This window comes from Anopheles cruzii, chromosome 3 (assembly GCF_943734635.1).
Source record: "Anopheles cruzii chromosome 3, idAnoCruzAS_RS32_06, whole genome shotgun sequence".
Taxonomy (NCBI): Eukaryota; Metazoa; Arthropoda; class Insecta; order Diptera; family Culicidae; genus Anopheles; species Anopheles cruzii.
This window is the reverse complement of record NC_069145.1, coordinates 58730679-58754187: the sequence shown is the minus strand read 5'-3', so window position 1 is coordinate 58754187 and position 23509 is coordinate 58730679. Positions and strand designations below refer to the sequence as shown.

The 23509-nt window shown below is 46.1% G+C and overlaps 1 protein-coding gene across 1 annotated transcript; it reads left to right on the top strand.

Moving 5' to 3' along the window:
* Positions 1-4166: 4166 nt before the first annotated feature.
* LOC128275722 (proton-coupled amino acid transporter-like protein CG1139) lies at positions 4167-20040 on the top strand. Its single transcript, XM_053014320.1, has 8 exons — positions 4167-4549; positions 17448-17513; positions 17589-17987; positions 18057-18225; positions 18290-18481; positions 18542-18720; positions 18786-18961; positions 19021-20040. The coding sequence occupies exons 2-8, from the start codon at positions 17455-17457 to the stop codon at positions 19272-19274; spliced, it is 1428 nt and encodes a 475-aa protein (XP_052870280.1). The 5' UTR covers positions 4167-4549; positions 17448-17454; the 3' UTR covers positions 19275-20040.
* The last annotated feature ends 3469 nt before the right edge of the window (positions 20041-23509 follow it).

The window sequence follows — 23509 nt, the reverse complement described above, 5'->3', positions numbered from 1 at the left end:
CGATTCCGGCAAATGCGCGAAATTACCCGCTCACCAACGTCTGAGCTGCTTAACGAGATGAAGGAAATCATCTTGATGACGCGTAACACCGCGTTGGTGCGAAGATCAAATCGAAGAGAAGCTTGAACCATGCCTCCCGGTTGGCCGGCCCGAAAGGACAAACTTGGAAGTCAAATCTATTGACCGACCGGCATGGAGAAGGATTATCTACTCGAGCATACAGCATAGCTGAAGGATATAAAAAGACCGCGTTCGTGGAGAACGCAGCATGCGCAGCGTGGAGAATGCGAAAGGTGCGAGGAAATCCGGCCCATTCCCCAAAAATGGACCGGACCGGATGACCATGGTAGCGATCCCAGCGCTAAATTTGGCCGCTTTAGATTGGCGTATTTATCTCCAATTGACAGAAACACTTTCGCCCTCTCAAGACACGAGTAACGGACGGCCCATTATATGCTTCCAATGCTTGTGGCCACCGCTCGGCTGAATTATGTTCGCCAATTGATGCACATAAAGGTTGATTTGCACAAAACAGACCGAATGTTCGTTGAAACCAAAGACGTGGCACAAGATACACTAATATTAGAAGTAGCTGTCGGCACATGTGAAGCATTTAAAGAAACGTTTGTCTCGCACCGTAATGTTCCTGTTTACCATCTTTTGTAAAAGCGCAAAACTTACCGCACAATTTATGATCTATTCCACCAAGCACGTGGCGCGCGAACAAATAATCTGGCAGCGGGTTCGGTTCCGGCGGTGGGTCATTAAACGAAAATGTCACCTGCCAGCCAGCGGACGGGCATATTTTAATTACCCAGTGCCATGATGATGTCACTCCAAGCTTTGATGATGATCGGCACACTAAAATTGACTTCATTTACCAGACCCTGAGTACGCAACTCCGCGCACGCGGAGGGAATCTAAAATGCAAATGCCGCGTGGAGCGTACGGGTTTCGGTATGGTGACGGATTTCGGCTCTCGGAATGTCCTCGGAGTGCCAGCAGCAATCGGTGCTGAGCACGTTTGCTGGAGGACTCGCCATCATCCTACCTACACGAATTGCCACATCCGTAGATTGAGCGCAGAGACTCCTTCAAGGGCACCGGAGATCGTCAGAGTGGCCCACAAGGTGTAAGTATGTATGTATAAATTGAATTGATTTGATTACGTACATTGTGGGGTTCCCAAAAGACCGGTTCCCCGGTTTTGCCTTGATCCTAATTTTTTAATCAAGCCCCGGGGAGTGCCTTCAGCATGATCCTCCGCAAGCAGGATGCCACTTGCGACGTTTCAAGGATTGGAGCAGCTTGATGTTGAGCTGTCCAGAGTGATGTCGCTCAGATTGTTTATTCTTGTTTCAGATGCGCAAGAAACAGTTTACAGTCTGCCAATGTGAATAAAAAAGGTTCATTATGAAAAGAAGAAAAATATTTATTATGGGTAGACTTACGGCTCTTTCTTCATTACAGGTTACCAACTGTTATGATAACTGCATTTTTGGATTATTTATTTATTTATTTATTTATTCATAAAAAACCGTCAACGGGCAAACTTAGCCTAATTGACAATAGTATCTTAACCAAGAGCTTAGAACAAATGTTGTAATCGATTTGTTTATATATTAAAATTTTGCATTCGTTATAACTCAACATCTCGAATAATAATAGTTAAGTGTTGAAGCAATCGAACATCAAACGTTTGTCAATTAGGCTGTGTTGCCCGTTGATTTTGTTCGTAATAAATAAAAAATAAATAAATAAACAAATGAAATATCAGCTAGTCTAAAAAGTCATTCATTATTTTCACGATAGATGCCTTAAGTGATCGATATCTCGTGAAGCATCGATCATACAGTTTTAAGTTTAGGCTAATTTTAAAGCTGATACTTTACACTTAAAAAAATATTTTCATTGTTTTTTGTTTGTTTTATTCGTTTGTAAGTTACAGGGTGCTAACAATGGAGGTGAACGAAAAGAAAATTCGGTACTTTCTACAGTTTTTGTCCGAAAAAGGCGAAAATTCAAGCTAGGCCGCTGAAATTTTGCATGGTGTTTACGGTGCCGATACTCTAACAGGTTGTGGTCTAAGCGTGTTATGAGTGTTATTATGGGTTGCTTCCGTGTAGCCAAACACTAAATTCAGACCTCTACTGTCAACAACTGCACGGTTTGAAGCTAACAATTAACCAGAAACGACCAGAATCGACCAAGAGAATACTTTTTGTGTTCCACCAGGACAACGAAATGTCACGCACGTCTTTAGTGACCCGCCAGAAAGTCCGAGAGTTTGTTTGGGATCTTTTAATGCATCCACCGTATAGTCCGGACCTTGCACTAAGCGATTGACACCTTTCTCGCGCATTATAAAATTTCCTGAGTGATGAAAAACGAAGATCAAAAACGGGTTGTGAAAAAAGATTGCTCGAATTTTTCGCCAATAACGACCAAGACTTTTATGAGATAGGCGTTCTAAAGCTATTTAAAAAAAGGCTGCAAAATTTACAACAAAACGGTGCATATTTAACGTAAATCGGGCAATTAAAACTATCTCAAATAAAGTTTTGAAGACTTTCTAGACTAGCTTATATATAAACAATTAAATAAAAAAGTAAAGTATATAAACAAAAAAATAAACAAAAAAATATAAAATTTAATTAATTAGTAAGTAAATAAATAAATAAATAAATATAAATAAATCATTGGTCAGAATCGGCTTGGGCCACAAAACAAGCATTCAACATACTGAACCCACCCACCATGAACTACGATAATTGTTACGTTATAAAACACCACAAATAACAACGGAAACCCAAAAACAGAACCCACGATTTGCTAAGAATAAAGAAAGTCCAACATTAGTTTTCTTGTATTTACTTTTTATTTTTAAGCACTCACAAACCGAAGCCCAAGAAAAACGTGCTGGTACTTTACAGCTCTTGAGAAATACCACTAGTTCTTGCAATGATCGACAGGAAAGCCCGACAACTAAAGGAATTCGTCAAGAATGCCGTGGCTTTAGCGCCCAACAATCCAACCCTATACTTATCGAAACAGTCAACATCAACAACAGCGTATCAAAGGCTTGTCAAGGCACATTATCATGCCGTTATCGAACTCACCTGTCAACGACGGTGCTTCAGTTTCAACAAGTCCTCTCTTATCACTCTGACGGCGATGTAGTACGGTAATGGGCCAGCAGATGGCTCGACAAACAAACGGAACGCTCTCGTTTTAATTACTCTTCAAATCAGAGCACCACGACAAATTTGCATGCCCAAAAATGTTTGTGTTGTCGTTTCGGTGCACCTTGCAACCGTAACACGAACGCGTATTTGGCGATCAAATGATCGCGCCCGCGTCGCCCGTCCCTTTTACTCCTCCCATACATGGCCCACTGAAGCTCGGTTCCTTTCCCACACACGCGCGCGCGCGGTTCGCGCACCAATTCGCGCTTCAGGTGACAACGGCGCGCGTGGTGGTGGTTGTGTCGAGTGGCGCCGCCGCCGCCGTCTCCACCGCCACCACACGCCACCGGTCGGTCGGAACCGCAGCCAACGACCAGCCAGCCAGCATCTGTATCTAGTAGCGGTCGGGCGTTCAGGAGTTCGGCTCCGCAGTTGAGTGTTTTCCACCGGACCGATCAGTCGTCGCTTAGCGATCGCAGCCGCCACAGCATCCGTCCTTCGGTCAACCCAGTCAGTACCAACCACCACCACCACCAACAGATCAGTGACTCCCGTAAGGATTCGTATTCGTGAGTTGTGAAAATTCCCAGCCTGAGTGTCGAAATCCTGTCTCGGAGGAGCCAAGCACCGGACCGTGCACTGTAAACGGTGCTCGAAACGATCGTCAGTGTCCTGCGAGGCACTAGTGACGGGACCTTCGCTATTTTGAGCTTCTTACTAGTGTCGGTGGTGCGTCAGTGTCAATGTCGGTGGCGGCTCGGAAGAGGACCAATGCTGTAGTGACCACCGCGACCCGCACCCAACTACCACCCCGCCACCGCCGCCGAGGCAGGTCGACCGTGACGCTACGAACGTGACGCGGCTCGTGAGCGCCGTTTTAAGTTTTTATTCGCCACCGAGTTACGATTGTAGAAATCAAACATTTATTCCTTCACGACGGCGACGACGGCCGACGGTGGACGACGAAGGCGACGACGGCGAAGAGCGCATAAGTTAGAGAGCGAAGTAACGCAAAAAAAAAACCCAAAGGAAACAACAACAAGTAGTGGACACGACGCCGCCGCTGCCGCCACCGCGCTACCCAACACGTCCCACGATCGTTGGATGGTTGGTTTTTGGAGAGCAAAAAGTAACTCGTAACGGAAGCCGCGGGTGTGCGGTCAAGTGTATCGAATCGTGTGTGTGCGTGTTTGAGGGTGGCAGAGCTTGCCAGAGAGGAAGCAGATTAGTGGCACAAAGTGGCATCGGAAGGACTTTTTTATAAACCCTATATTGTTGTTTTTACTACCCCAACGGACATTGTGAAGAAGTCAGCCGCGGGTTCGGAATTGACCACTCTGTACCAGGCTCCACAGTGACACAAGGTAAGCCACGTTCGCTTTCAGCTGTAGCCGGCAAAATGGCGCACCACGGCGCAAGAAGCTTTCGGATCAGCCAGCGAGAAAATTTCCTTGGATCTCACAGCGTTCGGTGAAAAGTAAAGACGGTAGTAAAACTGCTGTTTCGCAATGCTCGCGTTAACCACAACAGCAACAGTCTCTCCGTTTTGTGTGCGAAAATCTCCCTTAAAGATCGTACCGATAAACCCATGGGACGCCCTTGACGTTTTGCGATTCGACCGGGCTTCCGGTGTAAGTGACTATATTGTGCAACTTTAGTAGCACTTATTGTTGCGGTTGTGCACACCCGCCTCGCCTTTTGCCTGTTTTCGAAAGTGACAGGAACTCGGAAGGAAACGGAAGGCTTACAATCTTGTCAACATTCACTCGAAGAGACGCATTGAAAAGTGCAAGAGAGTTGGTATATAAACACAGATGGCAGAGTCGTTGAGAGGCCCCACTCAGGTTGCCAGCAGAGGACCGCAAATATTTGCCGCTCGATGGGTGTCTTGATGCCACAGACAACTGTTTGCGCAAGTAATTTGTTGTAAACCGCGGTGAAGTAATTATCTCAACCTCAACTATTCGCCGATATCGTTACCATTCAATCCATTCTCAAAAGTACAAACCACTCACCGGCCGGCCGACGAGTTATTTTGATGCTTCCCATAAATAAATGGGGGAAAATATGGAACGGCCAAAAATAGAATTCCGGCCTCGCGAGATAATGGAATGAAAATTGATAAAACCAATAAGCAACTCCCAGAAGCGGGGCTGGAAATAAATCACTCACTCACGGCGTTGCCATTGACGACGAGCCGTAAAGTCCGAGCGATGGGATTTGCCAGGAACTTCGAGCAGTTGGGAAAATTTCCCTTTTTCCCGGGGCCGGAATGTCGGACCAATTTGGGAAGTAATGTTATTAATAGATCCGCCCCGGGGGGAAAGGATCCTACTCCTCAGCAGAGACGTCGTGCGCCAGTCGCAGGATCGCGGGTAGCGTCTGACGCAAATGCAAAAGAATAACACACGTTGTTGCCAAAAAGATTGAGACAAACCCCGATAGAACGACGGTTAAAAGAACGAACGATGAAAACGGCCATAAGATCGGCAAAACACAAAACAGAGAAGCATTAAAAAAAGGCGATAATCTCTTAATGGTGCCAGTTTTGGAAAACTTCCGAACCGGTTCATGGAATGTCCCCCCCGCTGGGTTTGTTTGGCTTTGAACCAGCTTGCGCACCTCCCCGAGCCACTTCGGCAAACCCGCCCGTGGCCGTGAATGAAAGTTATGTTTACGTTGACAGTTAGAAGACCTTGCCGTGCGTGGCTGCAATGCAAATGACGCAAAGCATTCCGTTCCGTGTCGATGGGCTGGGAACACCGCGCACGCTGGTTTGGCTGGGGATGCGTGTTACGTGCGTGATCGGATTCACTAACGATCGAAGCATCGAGGATCTTGCGATTGATTGGCCGAAGAAAAGAAAAAAAAAACACAACGCCACCGGTCAGCCGACCGTAACCAAGATCAGTGATCTTCGGCGGTGTCGGTGCCACCGAAATAGGTGCCCACTTTTGGGAATGTTTATAATTAAAACCACAGCATACACACCAACAACGGCCGGTGTGTAACGCGTGCCAAGCGGAACGAGAATTCCTTCCGAAAGATTACCATTATTGGGCAAAGTTCCACCGGCGGGCGAGCGATCGTCTCGGTCTGTGCACCGCCGCCAACAACAACAGCAGACGAGAGTGGTTGGCGACCCTCACGGCGGTCCGTCAGATGCACTAGTGTTTGAGCGGGGTCTGGCTTGTTTATCGCATAAGATGATTGATTGGCGACCGAACGATCGGTGATCGCACGTCGGAGACATCTGATACCGGATCGTAGGGGTTTTGGCGAGCCACTGGCGATGGGTTGTTAAGGAGCAAAAGCGAAAGCCAAAAAGTCGTAACAGTCCAGAACATAACAACAAGAATGCTGAGGTTTAGACTAGAATGACGCAAGTTATTATGCCCGGTTTTGGAAATTGCGTCAAGTAGAACTACGGTTATTCTATCTCCAAGTCACATATTAGAAAACCCATAAATCTAACTCTTTAAATCGATCGAGCTGCGACAGGATGTCAAATGATGCCTGCGTGTTAGGTCTGTTACGAGAGCTGCCCAATACCCACCAGGAAAACCAGTCCCCCCGGTGTACTGGTAGGAGCATATGGGAATTACCGGGACAAGGTCAGGCGAGCGATCGGACGAAGGCAGGGCGGGGGCATTGGCAAACGTCCCACGATTACGTCGGACGGAAAGCGTCTTGCCCACAAGCGCCGACCACGCGACTAATTCTTTATTGTAATTGAGACAATTACCGGTGAGCGTGTTGTGCCAACGGATTTTATGGGAGGAATATTTTGGCTTGGCTGTATTCTCGAGAAAAGTTTTTTGGTTGGTTGTAAGCCGTTCTCTTCAAATCTTCAAATCCAAAAGGAGAGTCGCACCCGTTGGTCTTTTTTGTGTGGCATATTTTAATTACTTGCAGACTAAGATTGTTTCCTTAGCAGTTTATTACTAGCTTAAAAAATAAAATTTAAGCACATTAATATCAGCTCAGGTTAATATGTAATCAAACTACATATTTCTCTTTTACGCTTCAGTAGTCTTTTTATTATTCATAGCACATCAATTATAGACCTGATCATGCTGATCATTCGATCTTCTGTATAAGGCATAAACATGGCGTAGTGATTACCTCGCGATATAATAACAATAAACCCATGTCTCCCCTATGTCAGTCGTCCAACGTCAAAGTATGGTAATCCTGCTCCGAACAGCAGAAAAAATAAGAAATATAATGTTCTTTTTCATTGTAGTCCTTTAAGTGCTCCAATTGGTCGGTGTTTTGGTTTCCTAGTATATCCTTTTGTTTTTATTAATTTTATTTTCTTGCTAGCAATTACCAATTTCCATTTCGTTTTGGTTCGGTAACAACTCCAAAAGCGGTCGCAAAATGTAGATTCTTAAGCTTGAAGCTTGAGTTTGCAAAATATTATTCAATCGTTCGTTCCGCGCCACTCTTCGGTAGAGGATCGTTCTCCTTGGTCAGGTTTGGACGTTCACCGAAACAGCTTATTAGCGTTAATTTCAACTTCGGCCAGTCGTACTGCCTGCACGTTTTATGGGTTCGACCGGGGATTTCCTTTGCCAGTGACGTTGGTGTTAGTAAGGGATATAGTACTTGAAGCCACTCGAGTGTCTGGAAAGTTTGTTTTATTGAACAGGTTTGTACTTTCCAAACAGCGGCAAGCCAATCAAACGGCTGAAGAGCTTAAACCATTATGGAGTGTAATTAAACTTGATCAATTGACCTTGAGTACTCTTCATTGATGAACAGTAGACACAGTTTTGTTCGTAACACAATTTACTTTCACTCTTAGTTGAAGCCAAAACTAAAGCAGAATGCAGAACGTGGATTCAAGGCTCCGGGTGGCGTAATTTTATTTCATTCGGCCGTTTATCGCCATCCAGGAAGTCGAGCTGTCCTTTCTGCCGATACTGCAGGAACTGGGAAACAACATCAGAAACTCGATCCGATCCTGCTGTCCTTCAGCTTCTCAGGTTGCAACCCGGCCGAACCAAAAGGCGCAAAACGTTGCGAAAAGGCTCGCCCTAAGAGACGGATCGGCTGGCGTCTAAAAAACGGGCAGCTTCCTGAATGAATGGCGTTCTGGGGTCCTGGCAGTCCCGGGAGCCACCTCACGAAAAAAAAGGATTTGTGAAGCCAACACGTTCTGCCGTCGGACGCACTCGACCTCCGTCAATCATGCCGACCTATCCGAAATGTTGGTTGCCTCCTGACACACAGACATTAAGTGCACGTGAAGACAGTTTTATGCGCAGCGAAAATCTCGTGCGATCGCGCTCGAAGCAAGTCAAGACAAGGAACACTGATGGGTGCTGCTGTGCGCAACAGTGCCCGGAATAAAAACAGGACTGTAACTATGATGTAATTATGAAGTACTTGTAGTGATTTTCATCTCAAGAGTACCTCACTCATAGTTTCGGTTTCTCCATTCTGCGTATAATGGCAAAAATTTAGTCACACTGTTGTTTCCTTGCTTTCCACACAAACCATCCGGCGCGAGACTTATCCTAAAACTTACGATCCGCAGTCCTGCACGGGCGTTGGCAGCTCCCCTTTTTCGAACCCGCCTCAGGCGGTACGCAAATGATGCCAATTTGGGCTGATATCTTGATCTACCCGACTACCCGACGCAGTTGAAAATTGTGCATCCGCCGACGGAATGGTCGACGGAACGGAAAGTTTCTTCACGCCGACACTGCAACTGCACCGATCAACGAACCGAAGAAAAAAACCCTTTTCAAAAATGAAATTAATGTTGACGACGATTTTCCCACACACGCGAGACAGAACATCGCCGAAAGACCACTATCATCAGCACCATCATTGACAGGCGGGCAGAGGCAGAGAAATAATAAAAACTCGTGTGCAACAATAACTGCGAAGCAAAATTGCTCTCGCGCCAATGCCAAAGGAAACCGAAAATCACCTGAAGCAACAACGAAAAACGGCAAAGAAAGGGGAAACCACGCGCCGCCTTTTGCTTCCCTGTCTCTCACGCACACACCACAAACATCTGGCTGGGGGTTTTATATGTTGCTTTTTGGCCAACCGAAGAGTTAAACCCGGGAAGCCGATTTTACGACCAGACCGGATTGGGCCACATCGAACATATTTTGGTGGCGGTCTCCCCGCCTAATGGCACGGCCCAATTGACGCCAATCCGAAAGGAAAGGAGATCATCCGACGGTGGCGATCGGAAATCGCCATAAAGCTCCGCCAAACCGGTTGTAAATGTTCGTCACTGTTGTTTTCATAGGTGGCCACAAATTGATCGCTGGTTTAAGATGTTGTTGTAGAGTTTTCATTTGCCACGGCCTACGAACAAACAGTTCTTTGCCATCCGCAGAGAAACGTCCGCGGAACAGGTTTTGTGCGCATTCCGAAACAGTGGCCACTAAATCTAAGTTCAAAAACAACCAGTTAAGCTCTCTGATTGACGTCCTGTTCCTCGTCCGCCGGCCGACACGTTCTTCCGTCCGCGCACGTTTCGGTAGCCAAAAAGTGTCATAACTTTGACGCACACCTGACAGGGTTCGAATCGCCGATCCGGTTCGGTCCGGATACGAGGCCAGAGCTTGGTTTTTGCATATTCATGAGTCGGCCCTCCCCTCCACCCCCAAGCGGACCCGTGTGTTTTTGGGGGGCTGGCGAAAGTAATGGCGCAGTAAGACACTTCCCGCGTGGACTGGCCCAATGCCGACCGATTGAGCCGGTTTACGGTTGCGCCAACCCGGTTTTTGACCACATTTCGGTTCTTTCGAGTGATTTTTGCACGGGAATCCCGCCCGACGGAGACCGACTTTGACTCCTAATCAGTCAGTCAGGATGGCGTGTGGCGTGATTTGGAGCGGCGATTCCGCGTAAGATTTGCACTATCATAGTTTGAGGCTTACTCTCCAAAAACTCGGCCAAATTGTGTAAAAAAAAAATATGCAGAACCATAAGACAGACGACTTTATTGTGTCCGTTTCTTGAGGCTGGCCCGGTGCGCGGTGCGTATGCTAATTAGTGACCGACACTCGCCGACCAAATGCAGGCCTTTCGTCCGGCGAGTTCGCCTTGAACTGATTGGCGGGTAATTGCGAACGATTATTAGTCACGGCGACGCCAACGGAGACCCGGCCCGGCTTCCCTCTGCTCTAGCCTTCCGACATGTGCAACATACGCGGGTAGCAAAAAAGTGTCAAACGTGCAGAATAAACGCAAAACCTAAACCACGAAATTGCTCACCAAACGGGTGGGGTGCAGCGAGAGACAGTATTACGACATTGTTGCACTTTGCGGTTACCGGGAGTTTCCGCGGACCGGTGGCAAGTTTTGCAACGCGGCCAAAAATTGCGACGATGGTCGGATGAAGTGACGCGTTTCATAGGAATGTAATCGTTCACGGTGGGAATCGTTCTAGAATGATTTACTCATCAATTTATATGCTAGTATATTTTACTGTTCATAATTATAAAATATGGTTACATTTAAATAAACAAATATAAAACTACTCGTGCCGTACCTCGCCTTTGGGCATTTCATTTTAGGACTAATCATTTTGTGTATGATTTATTTGGCATCAAAAAAGGCACTGTGGGAAATTTATTTTAATTTTGACAGATTTTCGGTGTTCGGCACTGTGGGAAATTTATTTTAATTTTGACAGATTTTCGGTGTGGTTGGATTGACGCCAAATAACGAGATTGCTTTTCGTAAGCGTTTTCATATGTCAATTGGCAACATCTTTAATGGGGATTAATAGGTAGCATTTTATTTAACGTGATTTACAAAAGACAATAGAACTTACAATTTTTCTTATATTAGGTCTAAAAGTTAGTTCGTGCGGTTTTTATTGAACATTTGTGACCCAACTACAACAACAAAACGAATGACTACCTGAATCAAAGTATTAGCCGTCGTTAGCTACTACTTTCTCCCATCTTTTAGGTAGCTCCTCGATTCCGTGTCGATAAAATTCCTTATCTTTATCACTGATCCACTCAGGGACCCATTTTTCAATACTTTCAAAAGTAGTGAATCGCTGTGCTGCCAAATCGTTACGCATTTTACGGAACAAATACTAGTCCGAAAGTGCAACATCTGGGGAATACAGTGGGGGGGTTAACATTTCCCATCCGACATTTTCGAGATAGGTTTTGACCGGTTTTGCGATGTCAGGTCGAGCGTTGTCATTTTGAAAAATCAGCCTACAAGGTGCAATTCAAAAATTCCAGGACTTTTATAATTTCCCATCTTCTACAGGGTGGTCAAAAACGCGTGCACATTTTGAACTAGCCATTACTTCACGTTTAAAACGTCAAACTTGATTCTAAAAAATGTAGACATTTAGTAAACACTTCCAAGTTTACGAAATGGGTCGCTTTACGCTTGAAGAAAGCTGGGAAATATTAAAAACTTACTTCCAAAGTGGTAGATCTAATCTCCAACTGTACGATATTTGAAAAGCACATTTCATGTAAGCTTATTCACACCTCGGTGGTTATGTTAACAAGCAGAATTGTCGTTTTTGGGGTTCGGAAAACCCACACGTCGTGCAAGAGAAGCCAATGCAACCGCTACGAGTGACTGTTCGGTGCAGATTTTGGTCTTGCGGCATCATCGGCCGTCGTATGAAAGAATGAAGAAAGAGCCGTCGTAACCGTCGATGGCGAACGCCACCGAGAAATGTTGGTTAATTGTTTCTTTGGCGAAATTGATGCTGAGAACTTAGCCGACATTTGGCTTCAACAGGATGGCGCTACGTGCCCTACAACGACAGCCACGCTCGATTGTTTGCGCCGCATCTTCGAAAGTCGAATATTCAGCAGAAATGGTGATGTGAATTGGCCTCCAAGAAGCTGCGATTTGACGCATTTGGATTGATATCTTTGGGGAGCGCTGAAAGATAAATGTAATGCGAACAAACCAACAACTATTGACGACCTCAAGACCCAAATTCAAGTTGCCATTGCCGCGATAGGACCAACGACAGTCGAAAAAGTGCTCAAAAATTGGGTCGACCGAATAGGGTACTGCGAAGCCAGCCGTGGTGGACATTTGAGCGAAATTGTTTTTCACACATAAATTTGATGATCAACCTTTCAAATAAATGTTTAAGCATCGAAAAATATTCAGCCGTTTTTGTTTTATAACCAAATCAAAATGTGCACGCGTTTTTGACCACCCTGTAGTAGCGCCATCTCTTTGAAATTTGTATCGGTTGTTTGTCTATCCATTAGTAATGTTCTGTCAAATTTTTATGACATTTGGATGTATACAAGCTGAGATATCGCGCCAAATGTGACAGTACATTTATTGTGTCGGTCGAAAAATGAGCATTGAACAAAGAGCCAATATTAAGTTTTGTGTTAAACTTGGTAAAACTTTTACCGAAACTCATCAAATGATGAAACATGTTTATGGTGATGATTGTCTATCTCGTAGCCGTATTCACGAGTGGTTTAAACGTTTTCAAGAGGGACGGGAGGACTTGGAAGACGACGAACGGTCGGGGCGGCCAAGAGATATTGTGAACGAAGAAAACACGGAAATTGTGCGTGAATTCATCAAAAAAGAGCCGAAATCATCGCTTAAATACATGGAATCAGAATTGGGAATATCTGCAGCATCGATTTTTCGTGTTTTGACAGAAAATTTGGGCTACCGAAAGGTTTGTGCTCGATTTGTTCCGCACACATTGAAACAACACGAAAAAGACCTCAGAATTCAACATTCAAAAGACATCATTAAAGAGACCAAAAAGGACCGACACTTTTTGTATTCGATCGTGACTGGTGATGAGACATGGTGTTTTCAATATGATCCCGAAACCAAGCGACAAAGCAGCGAATGGAAGCATCCAGACGAGCCAAATCCGAAAAAATCGCGCCAAGAAAAGTCAAAAATCAAGTCAATGTTGATTTGTTTTTACGATTCCAAGGGTATTATTCATAAAGAATTCGTTCCAACAGGCCAAACAGTTAACGCTGTGTTTTATGTAAGTGTTTTGAAGCGTTTGGTATCACGCATTCGACGAATTCGGCCAGAATATCGCGAAGAAGGAAGCTGGCGATTATTGCATGATAATGCACCAGCTCACCGTTCGACACTCACGACAGATTTTTTGACCAAAAATCGCATTTTAAGCATCAATCATTCACCTTATTCGCCTGACATGGCACCGTGCGACTTTTATTTGTTCGGAAAACTTCATTTGGCCATGAAAGGAAAACGCTATATTGACGTTGATGCCATTCAAAAGGCGGCGACCACCATTCTCAACGCTGTACCAAAAGATGGCCTAAAAAAATCATTCGATAATCTTCTTGAACGTGCAAATCGCTGTATTCAATCCGAAGGGGATTATTTTGAAGCCGACCAATAAAATTTTTCAAAAAAAATCAATGGTTTTCGTTTTTTAATAAAAGTCCTGGAATTTTTGAATTGCACCTTGTATAATGTCTTTTATTCCATTCGCGTCGTTATATGGCCAAAGCATTGCTTCGAATGCAAAAATTGTTGTTGATGGCATTGTCGTTCAATAATTTCATTAGGTTCCGAAAGCTCATAGTGCACCACACCTTTCATATCCCACCATATGCAAGGCATAAACTTTGCGCAGTGAATATTGCGCTTTGGTTGCGATGGACCTGGTTCACCAGGCTATATTCAGGGCTTTTTGCGTTTAGGATTCTTGTGGTAACACCCCTTTTCATCACCAGTTACGATTCAATACAAGAACCCCTTTCTTTCTGCCCTGCAAGCAGAAATTCGCAAATGGTTTTCCTTCTTTCAATGTCTTTTTTAGCAATTCTTGTGGAACCTAGTGAGACATTTTTCTAATCATTCCCATGGCACTCAGGCGATGGGAAACTATCGTGTGGTCAACTCCTAACATTTCTGCAAGCTCTTTATGCATCTGAAATGCATCCCGATCGATCAATGCGGCCAACTCTCTATCATCAACATTTTTTAGCCTGTTCAGATCGCTCTTGATTTTGCAAGCAAAAATCACCTGTTTGAACCGTGCAAACCACATCTGACACGTTCTCTCAGCAAGAGAATATTCACCCCAAACACTCATAAAAATATGATAACTTTCGGTAACACTTTTCATCATATTAAAGTAATCCCCGCAAAAACACCTTATCAGGAACAAAAATTGTCATGTTCAAATGCTTAAAACAGGTGCGTTACTCGTGTACACATTGAGCAGACAATCTATACTTCGTTAGATGCGTAATGACAGTAGCTATCAAACACATATTTTGTAAAAAAAAAAATTGTTATATTTAGTGAGTAACGCCATCTATTGTACAACCGCACGAGTTAACTCCTAAACCTAATAATATGTTTGTAATTAAAACAGATTGTTTGGGGTAATTATGTTTAGTTTTTTAATGTTGCAGAACATTCATAAAATCAAAATAAATTTTTAAAGTACCATCAAAATTAAAATAAATAAATTAAATTTAACCACTCACCGTAATAATCCATGTTGTCCTGAATATTGTCACCCAGAAGCCAAAACCTGTCGCCGTGTGCAGCGTCCACCATTGCATTCGTTTCTTTTATCGCTTTGCTCTGCGTCCTATAATTTTACTAGCACATTAAAAGCCTCTTTAATTTGCCTCCAATTTTTATTGTTTTATTGTAATTTACTGCCGCGTAATAGCGCCGCTTATCTACAACATTCTACTGTTTTGCCAGAAGTCCCACTTCCCTCGAATCCGTTACCATCGCTCTCTCCCTTGTGGACACAGCTGGGAACAGTCTGTTTGCCGATGCCCGACTCAACGAGCTGGAGCTACCTATCTACTGATGCTCCACAATAATGCGCCAACACACACACACGCAAATACGTCAACCACTTCTCACGAGTTACTAACGCAGCATCAGCCATCGGTCAGCAGCATATTGTTTCGATGCAATCTCACCCCGCGACTCAAACGAGGAAATGCAAATTATGCGTAATTCGTATGCTAAATCCAACTTTCATCGACCAATACGGTGCACGGCCATTGAGGGGGGGAGAGGATGTTGACCGTTTCATGCGGTGCGCAGCTACGCAGCTTCCTTTTTGAGCGAATTAAAAATAAATTTGCATTCGCAGTGCACGAAGGCATTGGACGAATGTAAATCTCACTGCCATTTCCTATTTATTTCTGCTTATAGTCCATCTTTCCTGACAATTGTTTCGGGCATTTCATGTGTGAACTTGAACCTTGCTGCAGTGCTGCAAGGTCAATGGCAACGTGTCGCTACCGTTGTGGCGGATTGGTGCATCACCGTGCACGAGTGCAGTAATTAAAAGTTTGCGCCAGTTGAACCACTTCCGCTTACGGGCCACATACGGTGGGCCGAGATTGTTGGTGTTGGAAGCATCATAACGCACGTGTGTGTGTGTGCCGTCATCAGATGTTGACCGAAAGCGGGCGATTTTATAGCCCAGTTCCGGTGCGAGCGCCTCCGCAAGACGCGACAGATTATTCAATTGATGCGCAGACGCCAACCGTTGGTCGGCGTCGAATGTCGCCTCGTTGTCTAGCCGTTGGCCAACGGCACGCTGATCGAATGGAAGAGATTTATTTTTGTGCCCGGTTGGACCAAGGGCCGCACCGACGGGGCCATTCTATGTTTGACCGATTATGGAATAATGCGGTCAATTTAATTCGAATTAACCTCGCCCCTGGGCCTGAGGCTGTTTGGCTTCAAGGGCACCAGGCGTCAAGGGGGCGGATCAAACCGATTTCCTGCCCGCGCGGAGTCCGCGTGCTGACCACGTGCCAGCCCAGACCCCGGGTGTTGATCGCGAATTTAAGTCAATCTATCACGGCGTCCGAGGCAGCTGAGTTGCCGCCGAGCTACTGACGAACCGGTTTCCTTTGGCCACCTTCCGGCTCGCTACCCGTTGGGCCAGCATTGTGGTGGGAGTTGCTGGGGACCGAACTGTCCGCCAGAACCGCCTCGCCTGACCTAGGCCATTTTACGTACAACTTAGGGCCGAACCGGTCCCCGGGATATCGGTGGACAGTCGATTGTCGATTGTCATCGGTGGATAGAGATCGGACAGCAAATGAGAGCGAACCGAATTCAAAGTCATGCTCATTTCGATTCGCTTTCGCAGCTGGAGGCTGCGTAACCTTCGTGGTAAAGCGGGGCCGTGGGCGGCTTCGTGGTATAGGGTTGTCTACAACAATGGACTTTACCACAAATCTGGCGTTGCATAGGAGCGATGGGAGATGGCGCCAATTTTTTTTTGAATACTTGTTTGTGTTTGTTCTTGGTGTACTATCAGATTGTTCGGTGTCTGGTTTTGATCCGAAGCATCCGTTTACCCCCCGTTGAGACTGCGCCGCCAACAATAATGGCTCCGATGATGATGATGATGTTGATGGAAAATGGAAGTCAAATGAAACGATTGATAGCTTTATCAGCTGTCACACTTATTGAGTTGGGTTATCGATAGTCACGCTCCCGAAAGACTGAGAATGGAAAGGAGATGTTTTAAACATACTCAAATAATAATTTATTTATTCCAAATAAATAAATTTATTGATTCCGATGCATTCCAACACTCTTATTAAATCACCAATTGGAAAGATGATCGTTGTTTGTAATGTTTTTCACCCGGTTAATAGAACCAATCAATTCAACAACCCAAATTCGCAACATCCTGCGTGACAACAATCTACTCAAACTACGCAACATTCGGACTATTTTAAATCGCCAGCCACTGCCGTTGGTGACGGTGCGATCGTAATGGACGAAAGTAAACCATTTGCTAACGACGTTTGCTCTCCGCTACCACTTCCAGTAACAAAGATAACTTTTTATTACTCGGGAAATAAATCTCACACCTCCGGCACCGGCTGGTCATCCATTCTTTGGACTGTCGCCAATAAACTTTACGAGCGCCTGTAACGGCCTCCGTCGAGCCTGACTTGACGTTTGGGGAACAAATTCCCCTCGAACCCGTTTCAACGAATCGGCGCGTTTTCGGGTTTTCTGAGCTTTGGGATAATCCCATGTTTTGGGATAGACCCCTCGAGGCTACCAGATTGTGTATGTTCAAAAATTAAAACACATGTTTGCTAATTAACATCGATCGTCAGCCACCGTGTAGGGGATCCCACGACATGCTAGAGCGCAAGATTGCCGACGTTACATTAGTATCTAGTGACACTGATAATAGGTGTTGATTGGTCTCGACGAAGGTACTAATTTTATTATTTTGCATTATTACACCCAATTTTGCAGCGTAACAATGACGGTGGATAAAGGCCACACCAACACCGCGTTCGTCGGGGACGAAGGACTCAATGGGTAAGTGAAGGGGGTCACTTGCCACTACAACTGGAGATTCCTAACAGTTGCCTAATTTTTCCGCACTCTCGCCAGCAAAAAACTGTCCCAGCCAAAGGCCATCGATCCCAACATGTACAGCCTGGAGATCCAGGAAAAGAAACCGGGACTGGAGACGGACTACGACCCGTATCAGCATCGACACGTCGAGCATCCGACGACGAGCAACGAAACGTTGATCCACCTCCTGAAAGGCTCCCTCGGAACCGGCATCCTGGCGATGCCGAACGCGTTCCACCATGCCGGCTGGACCGTCGGCGTCGTCGGAACCTTGCTGATCGGACTGCTGTGCACCTACTGCATCCACCTGCTGGTGAAGGTCGAGTACGAGCTGTGCAAGCGAAAGCGCATACCGAGCCTCAACTACCCGGCGGTTGCCCAAACGGCCATCCTCGAGGGTCCGAATGCGCTCAAGCCACTGTCCAAGATTATCATGTAAGAAGCCGACGGACGGTGGACTAATGGCCACCGGAAATTTAAACATTAACTCTGTTTCGCCTACAGCCACGTCGTGAATGTGTTTCTCCTGATCTACCAGCTGGGCACGTGTTGCGTGTACGTCGTGTTCGTGTCGTCCAACATTAAGGCGATCGCCGACTACTACACCGAAACGGACACCGATGTGCGGCTGTACATGCTCATCATTCTGCTGCCACTGATCCTGATTAATTGGGTACGTGTACCAGCAATAGATCTTTGGCTATTGGTGCCTAACATCAACCGTTCTCTGTTCGCAGGTTCGAAATCTGAAGTTTTTGGCACCCTTCTCGACAATCGCCAATTTTGTGACGCTCGTGTCCTTCGGCATCATCCTGTACTACATCTTCCGCGAACCGATCTCGTTTGACGATCGCGAAAAGGTGGGCACTATGAGTGGTTTTGCGCTCTTCTTCGGCACCGTGCTGTTTGCGCTGGAAGCGATCGGTGTGGTAAGTAGCGCAGATAAGTGACCTGTGACCAGAATTGTCGTTAACAGAGCATTTCCACAGATCCTGCCGCTGGAGAATGAGATGAAAAAACCGAAACAGTTTGGCGGAAACTTTGGCGTGCTCAATAAGGCGATGGTGCTGATCGTTACACTGTACGTGGGGATGGGCTTCTTCGGCTACCTGAACTATGGATCAGTCATTAAGGGATCGATCACGCTCAATCTGCCCGAAGACGAGATGTAAGTGCAGGCTATGGGCATCGAGCGACCCTTTAAATTGACTGTTTCTGAACTCACGCTTTCAGCTTGGCACAGTGCGTGAAAGGAATGTTGGCGTTCGCCATCTACATCACGCACGGTCTGGCGTGCTATGTGGCGATCGACATCTCTTGGAACGACTACCTGAAGAAAACGCTCGGCGAATCTCCGCGACGCGTCTTCTACGAGTACATCACGCGAACCGTTTTGGTCCTGATCACATGTAAGTAGTCAACCCAGCTCACTCTGAACGACTCAAATTGAAGCTCCGTTCCTCTGCAGTCCTACTGGCGGTGGCCATCCCCAACCTGGAGCTGTTCATCTCGCTGTTCGGTGCGCTGTGCCTCTCGGCCCTGGGAATCGCCTTTCCGGCCCTCATCCAGACCTGCACCTACTGGCACCAGCGGCAAGGTATGGCCAAGGTGTGGATGATCCTGAAAAACTCCGTCATCGGGCTGATAGCGGTGTTCGGGCTGGTGATCGGTACCTCTACGAGCATGATTGAAATCATTCACACCTTCGGCCACGACGAGTGAACCGTCACCGGCTGACCTGGACTCCGGGCGTACTGTGTGCGCTAGTAATCAGCATCCAACCGAAGTCAACATCCGCAACGACGACGACGACGACGACAACAACGGGAGAAAATTATTAGCCACCACCACCACCACCCAACCACCCACTCATCAGCATCACCATTGTCACCTTCTCCTGCAACAAACAAGTATTATTTGGCGTGCAAACGGACGCACCCGGTGACAGCTTCATCGAGCGGGGTGTGCGATCGGGGAAAAGTAGTCAACCAAAAGCTAGCGAGGAACAGCGAGCAGAAAGGGAAAGCGGAAGCGAGCTAGACGAAAGGGAAAGTGAGAACGAGCAAGCCATAACCATTCCTAGGAGTGAAGCGAATCGAAACGGAAATCCTTAGATGCATCGGTATTACAACACACTATTTACTTCCGGATCCTGATCAGGCTGGACAATCCGCGAGCCGCCTAGTGCTGGTGAGCGTCCCCGTGCTGTGCCGTTTTGTGTGTGTGTGTGCGTGCGGATCCCATCTCCTTCTTTTTTGTTTTTAAGATACGGTATTCAAATGAACAAAACATTCACAATGTTCCCTACGATCGCAACGATCGCCTGTGAAGCGGTGGATTGCGCGCTAGGAGCCTCCACCTGGACGAACGTAGTTCTAAGACTAGCCTTGTAAGCGAAATAATTCGATAAAAATGCCGTGAATCGTGAAAGTTGTGTGTACATAGTGTGTAAGTGATAAAGCAAATAAACATTTATTTTAAATAAACCGCGAAACTGGGAATACTCGAGATAAGCGAATGTAATCATACCCCGGCGTAGTCGATGCGAGATGTACGATCTTCGATATAAATATTCCTTACTAGTATATGAATAGTATTTCTATGGCGCATGGAAATTCTCTAAGAGCTCAGTAGTTTTAGCTTGACCATTGTACCATTTCCATGGGTTAAAAAGTTTCTGGCAGCTTTGGTGTTAATCTTTTGAATTATGTTAAATTTCTGAAATTTATTCCACTATTTTTCGCGTATGTTTTTAAACGGTTGAATGTTAACGCAAATTCAATTTTAAAGTATTACGATAAATAGACATGCAATCAAGGGTCAGGCATTTGTAAATCATTATCCACCCGCTAGTCAAGATTCGCCGTCTTCTGCCGTAGTTAATCTTTCCAATTCACAATTCAGATTAAATTACATCGCATTAGATCATGCAAATTTCACACTCGAGTTTTAAGACTTCTGCCGACTTTGCGAATTTCGGGTTTTCATGCAATATAAATGTATTTTATTAAGAAGGCATCATTTATGTGTTTCTTGTTGTATCTTAGCCCGTTCTTAAAAAAGTTCAGTTTAAAATTTATTCGCAACTGCTGAACCCTTCCGCTCACTGTCAGACGAATCTTCCGGGAACGGATCGGGCAGCCATCGAGACGCCCAATGTTCCGGAAACGTTGGGAAACCTTTCAGCTTACCGCCACGTTGTCTGCCGATGTCCGTGCCAGAGATGAACGCCTCACATTCATCCAACGCATCGAATGAACACCCACAACTTCTCTCGCTCTCTGCTCTCTCTGCTTCACTGGCAATCGGTATTTTGCATTAAAAGTTCGGTTCTTGAGCGTGATGGTCCTTGCCGAGGAGCAGTGTCAGTCACCAAGCGTCCCCATCGAGGCGCTTGTACCGCGCGACTTGGTCCGTGGGCATTTTCGTGGCGTCTTCGATACAGTTTACGGTCTCAGCTGTCCGTCACGGGCGCATTTCGAGCCCAGAGCGCCGTGTTCTAAGGACCGCCGTGTTCCAAAGGGTATAGTATCTGTTATTTGCTTCGTTGTGCACTTGAGTGACGTCTTGTTCGCCCTCTGCCTCCACGCCCGACCCGACGCGGAAAACGAACCGCTACCGTCCCTGAAATCAAGGATGCTTCAATAAAAGAGCATTTTCAAGTTACATAATTTGCCTGCAACTGCATTGGCCTGTATCACGGGATACACGTCTGCCAGCGTCGTCAGTGGTGGGCACGGTTTACCCCGTTTTTGCGGCCAATGTCTCCGAAAACGCCAAAGACACGTGAGTGAACCGCTGGGAGTGTAATTTTAGAAAAATGGTACCCACCCACCACCCGCCAGCGTTGCGAAATGTTGCAACATTTGCATCATCGCGTGCATGTGGGTGGTTGCACTGTGCCGACTGAGCACTACAGCGTTCGTTGCTGACCCACTTGACCCTCCTGAACTGGTGTAGTTTTGAGGCAGGAAACCATTGGTCCTCCGGCTGCCCGGTCGCTATGTGGCCGCCTCGTAAACGTAGTAAAATGAGACAGACAGTATAGTGAAGTGAACTTTGGTCCCGTGTCCCTCTATCTTACCCACACGGGTATAGCCAACGGTACCTTACGAATCCCCCTCGTCTAGTAGGACACGAGTCGAACGTGGAAAACGTGTCCCCGTAAGAATCCCGCACGGTTGTGAGTGTGTGCGTGAACTTGGATGAGGCGGGAAATCAATTCAGCATCAACACGGAACGGTGCGAAGGATGCGCGATGTGTCCTAGGCGAGACCGGGGGAGTTCGATGTGGAATTTCTCTTTGGCAAACATTCCGTACCTTCACGGTATCACCGGTTTTTTGTTTCCATCCACCGGACGTTCGTTTTCATCCGTCGGTTCGATTGGAATCTACAATTGGATTTCAATCTATCCGGCAATTATTGTGCCACAACGTGTTCGTGTTGATTGATCGCTTTCGCTGAGAGCAGCACAGTGATTTTCAATGATGAATAGATTTGTTTTTGCATTTTGTTTTCAATTATTTTTTTCACCCATTAGCTGTGTGCCTGCCTGTTTTGAATTTATTTTTATTTAATTTGATCATAATCTAATTTATTCATCATTTTCAACCGTTCCATATGTCAAGTTTGATGCCAACAAAACGTAGCCCAATGGTGGGCAGTTTTTATTTCTACACATTTATGTTAAATCAAGTAACCTTTGGTCACCGAAGACGGACAGTCGTACGAAGCTACCGGTTCGGTGTCCTTTTTTCCAACTATTTACAAGAATTTTGTTCAAGGCTAAAGGATAGTTAAACAAATTTTTAACGAGTGTTCGAAAACTGGTGACTGGTAAAACGTTTGTATTTTTATGCAAAACATTAATTTGATTTGAAGACAGGCATATTAAAATTGATTGAGAGTAAGCTGAAAGCCACTGGGCTACATCAGTCAGGCTAATCTTTTACCAAAGAGTGGCCATTCATCTGTATTATAGAATAAGCTCCCGACGGGATATTGCCAACTCAATCTGTTGTCAATATCCCATCAGGAGTGGCCCTTTGAGTCCTTGAGCTCATCAGAAAAGCAATATCGTTTGGTTCAAACGAAGGTTTGGTTATCGTCATCCCGTTGACTCACGCAGCGTAAATTGATTTTTAAAGCAACAGGCGACGGCAACAAGTGGGCGAAAATTACAACAACGAAAACCGTGTGTGAGGAAGAATATTCAACACCTACCAAAAAGCGACACTTTTAGTAAGTGCAACGAGGCACTAAAAATAAGCTCCAACCGACGTCCCGGTAAGTGCAACGGACCAGATGTCATCAATCATGCATCTCCGGCAGAGTGTGCGAAACGAGATTCTTCTCCCGTGTACTTTGCCTCTGCACCAGCACATTCCTCGCTCTGCGGTCTCGACCGTCGATGACGTAGCAAGCACCCGCTGGGACTTGGCAATTGAGGCCAAACAATTCTGTTCAATTTGCCGAGGTGCACGACAGCACGACACAGCGTAGATTGAAGGCGCGGTCAGTGTGACCATTTCGCCAACGTCAACAAACGTCACGTCTCTCGGGAGGAGCCCTGCTTCCTCGGGGAAGAAATTCTTTCACGATCCCTGGTGACGTTGGCCTGGCAACGCAGTGGAGCCGTCGGCCAGGAGAGGCCGGTCGCGAAGATTGCTTTCCGGTCCGGTCGTAGCATCGTCCAGTCCGCCAGATGGTTGTGAACCGTCGACGAAGACGGAAGTGAAACAGACTGATTGCCGCCATTCTTCGGACGGTGGGTGAATTCCTGTGGAGCTCCTCAATCGGGATCAAACCGCCACAGGTAGTGTTATGTGATTGTTTGCCGTGAAGATGCTGAGTTACGGGATACCAGATAAATTGCAGTTTTATTGGCCTAAGCACACGACCGCCGTGCGATGTCGTTCTACAATTCTTACTGATATTCCCTGGAACGTGGATTTA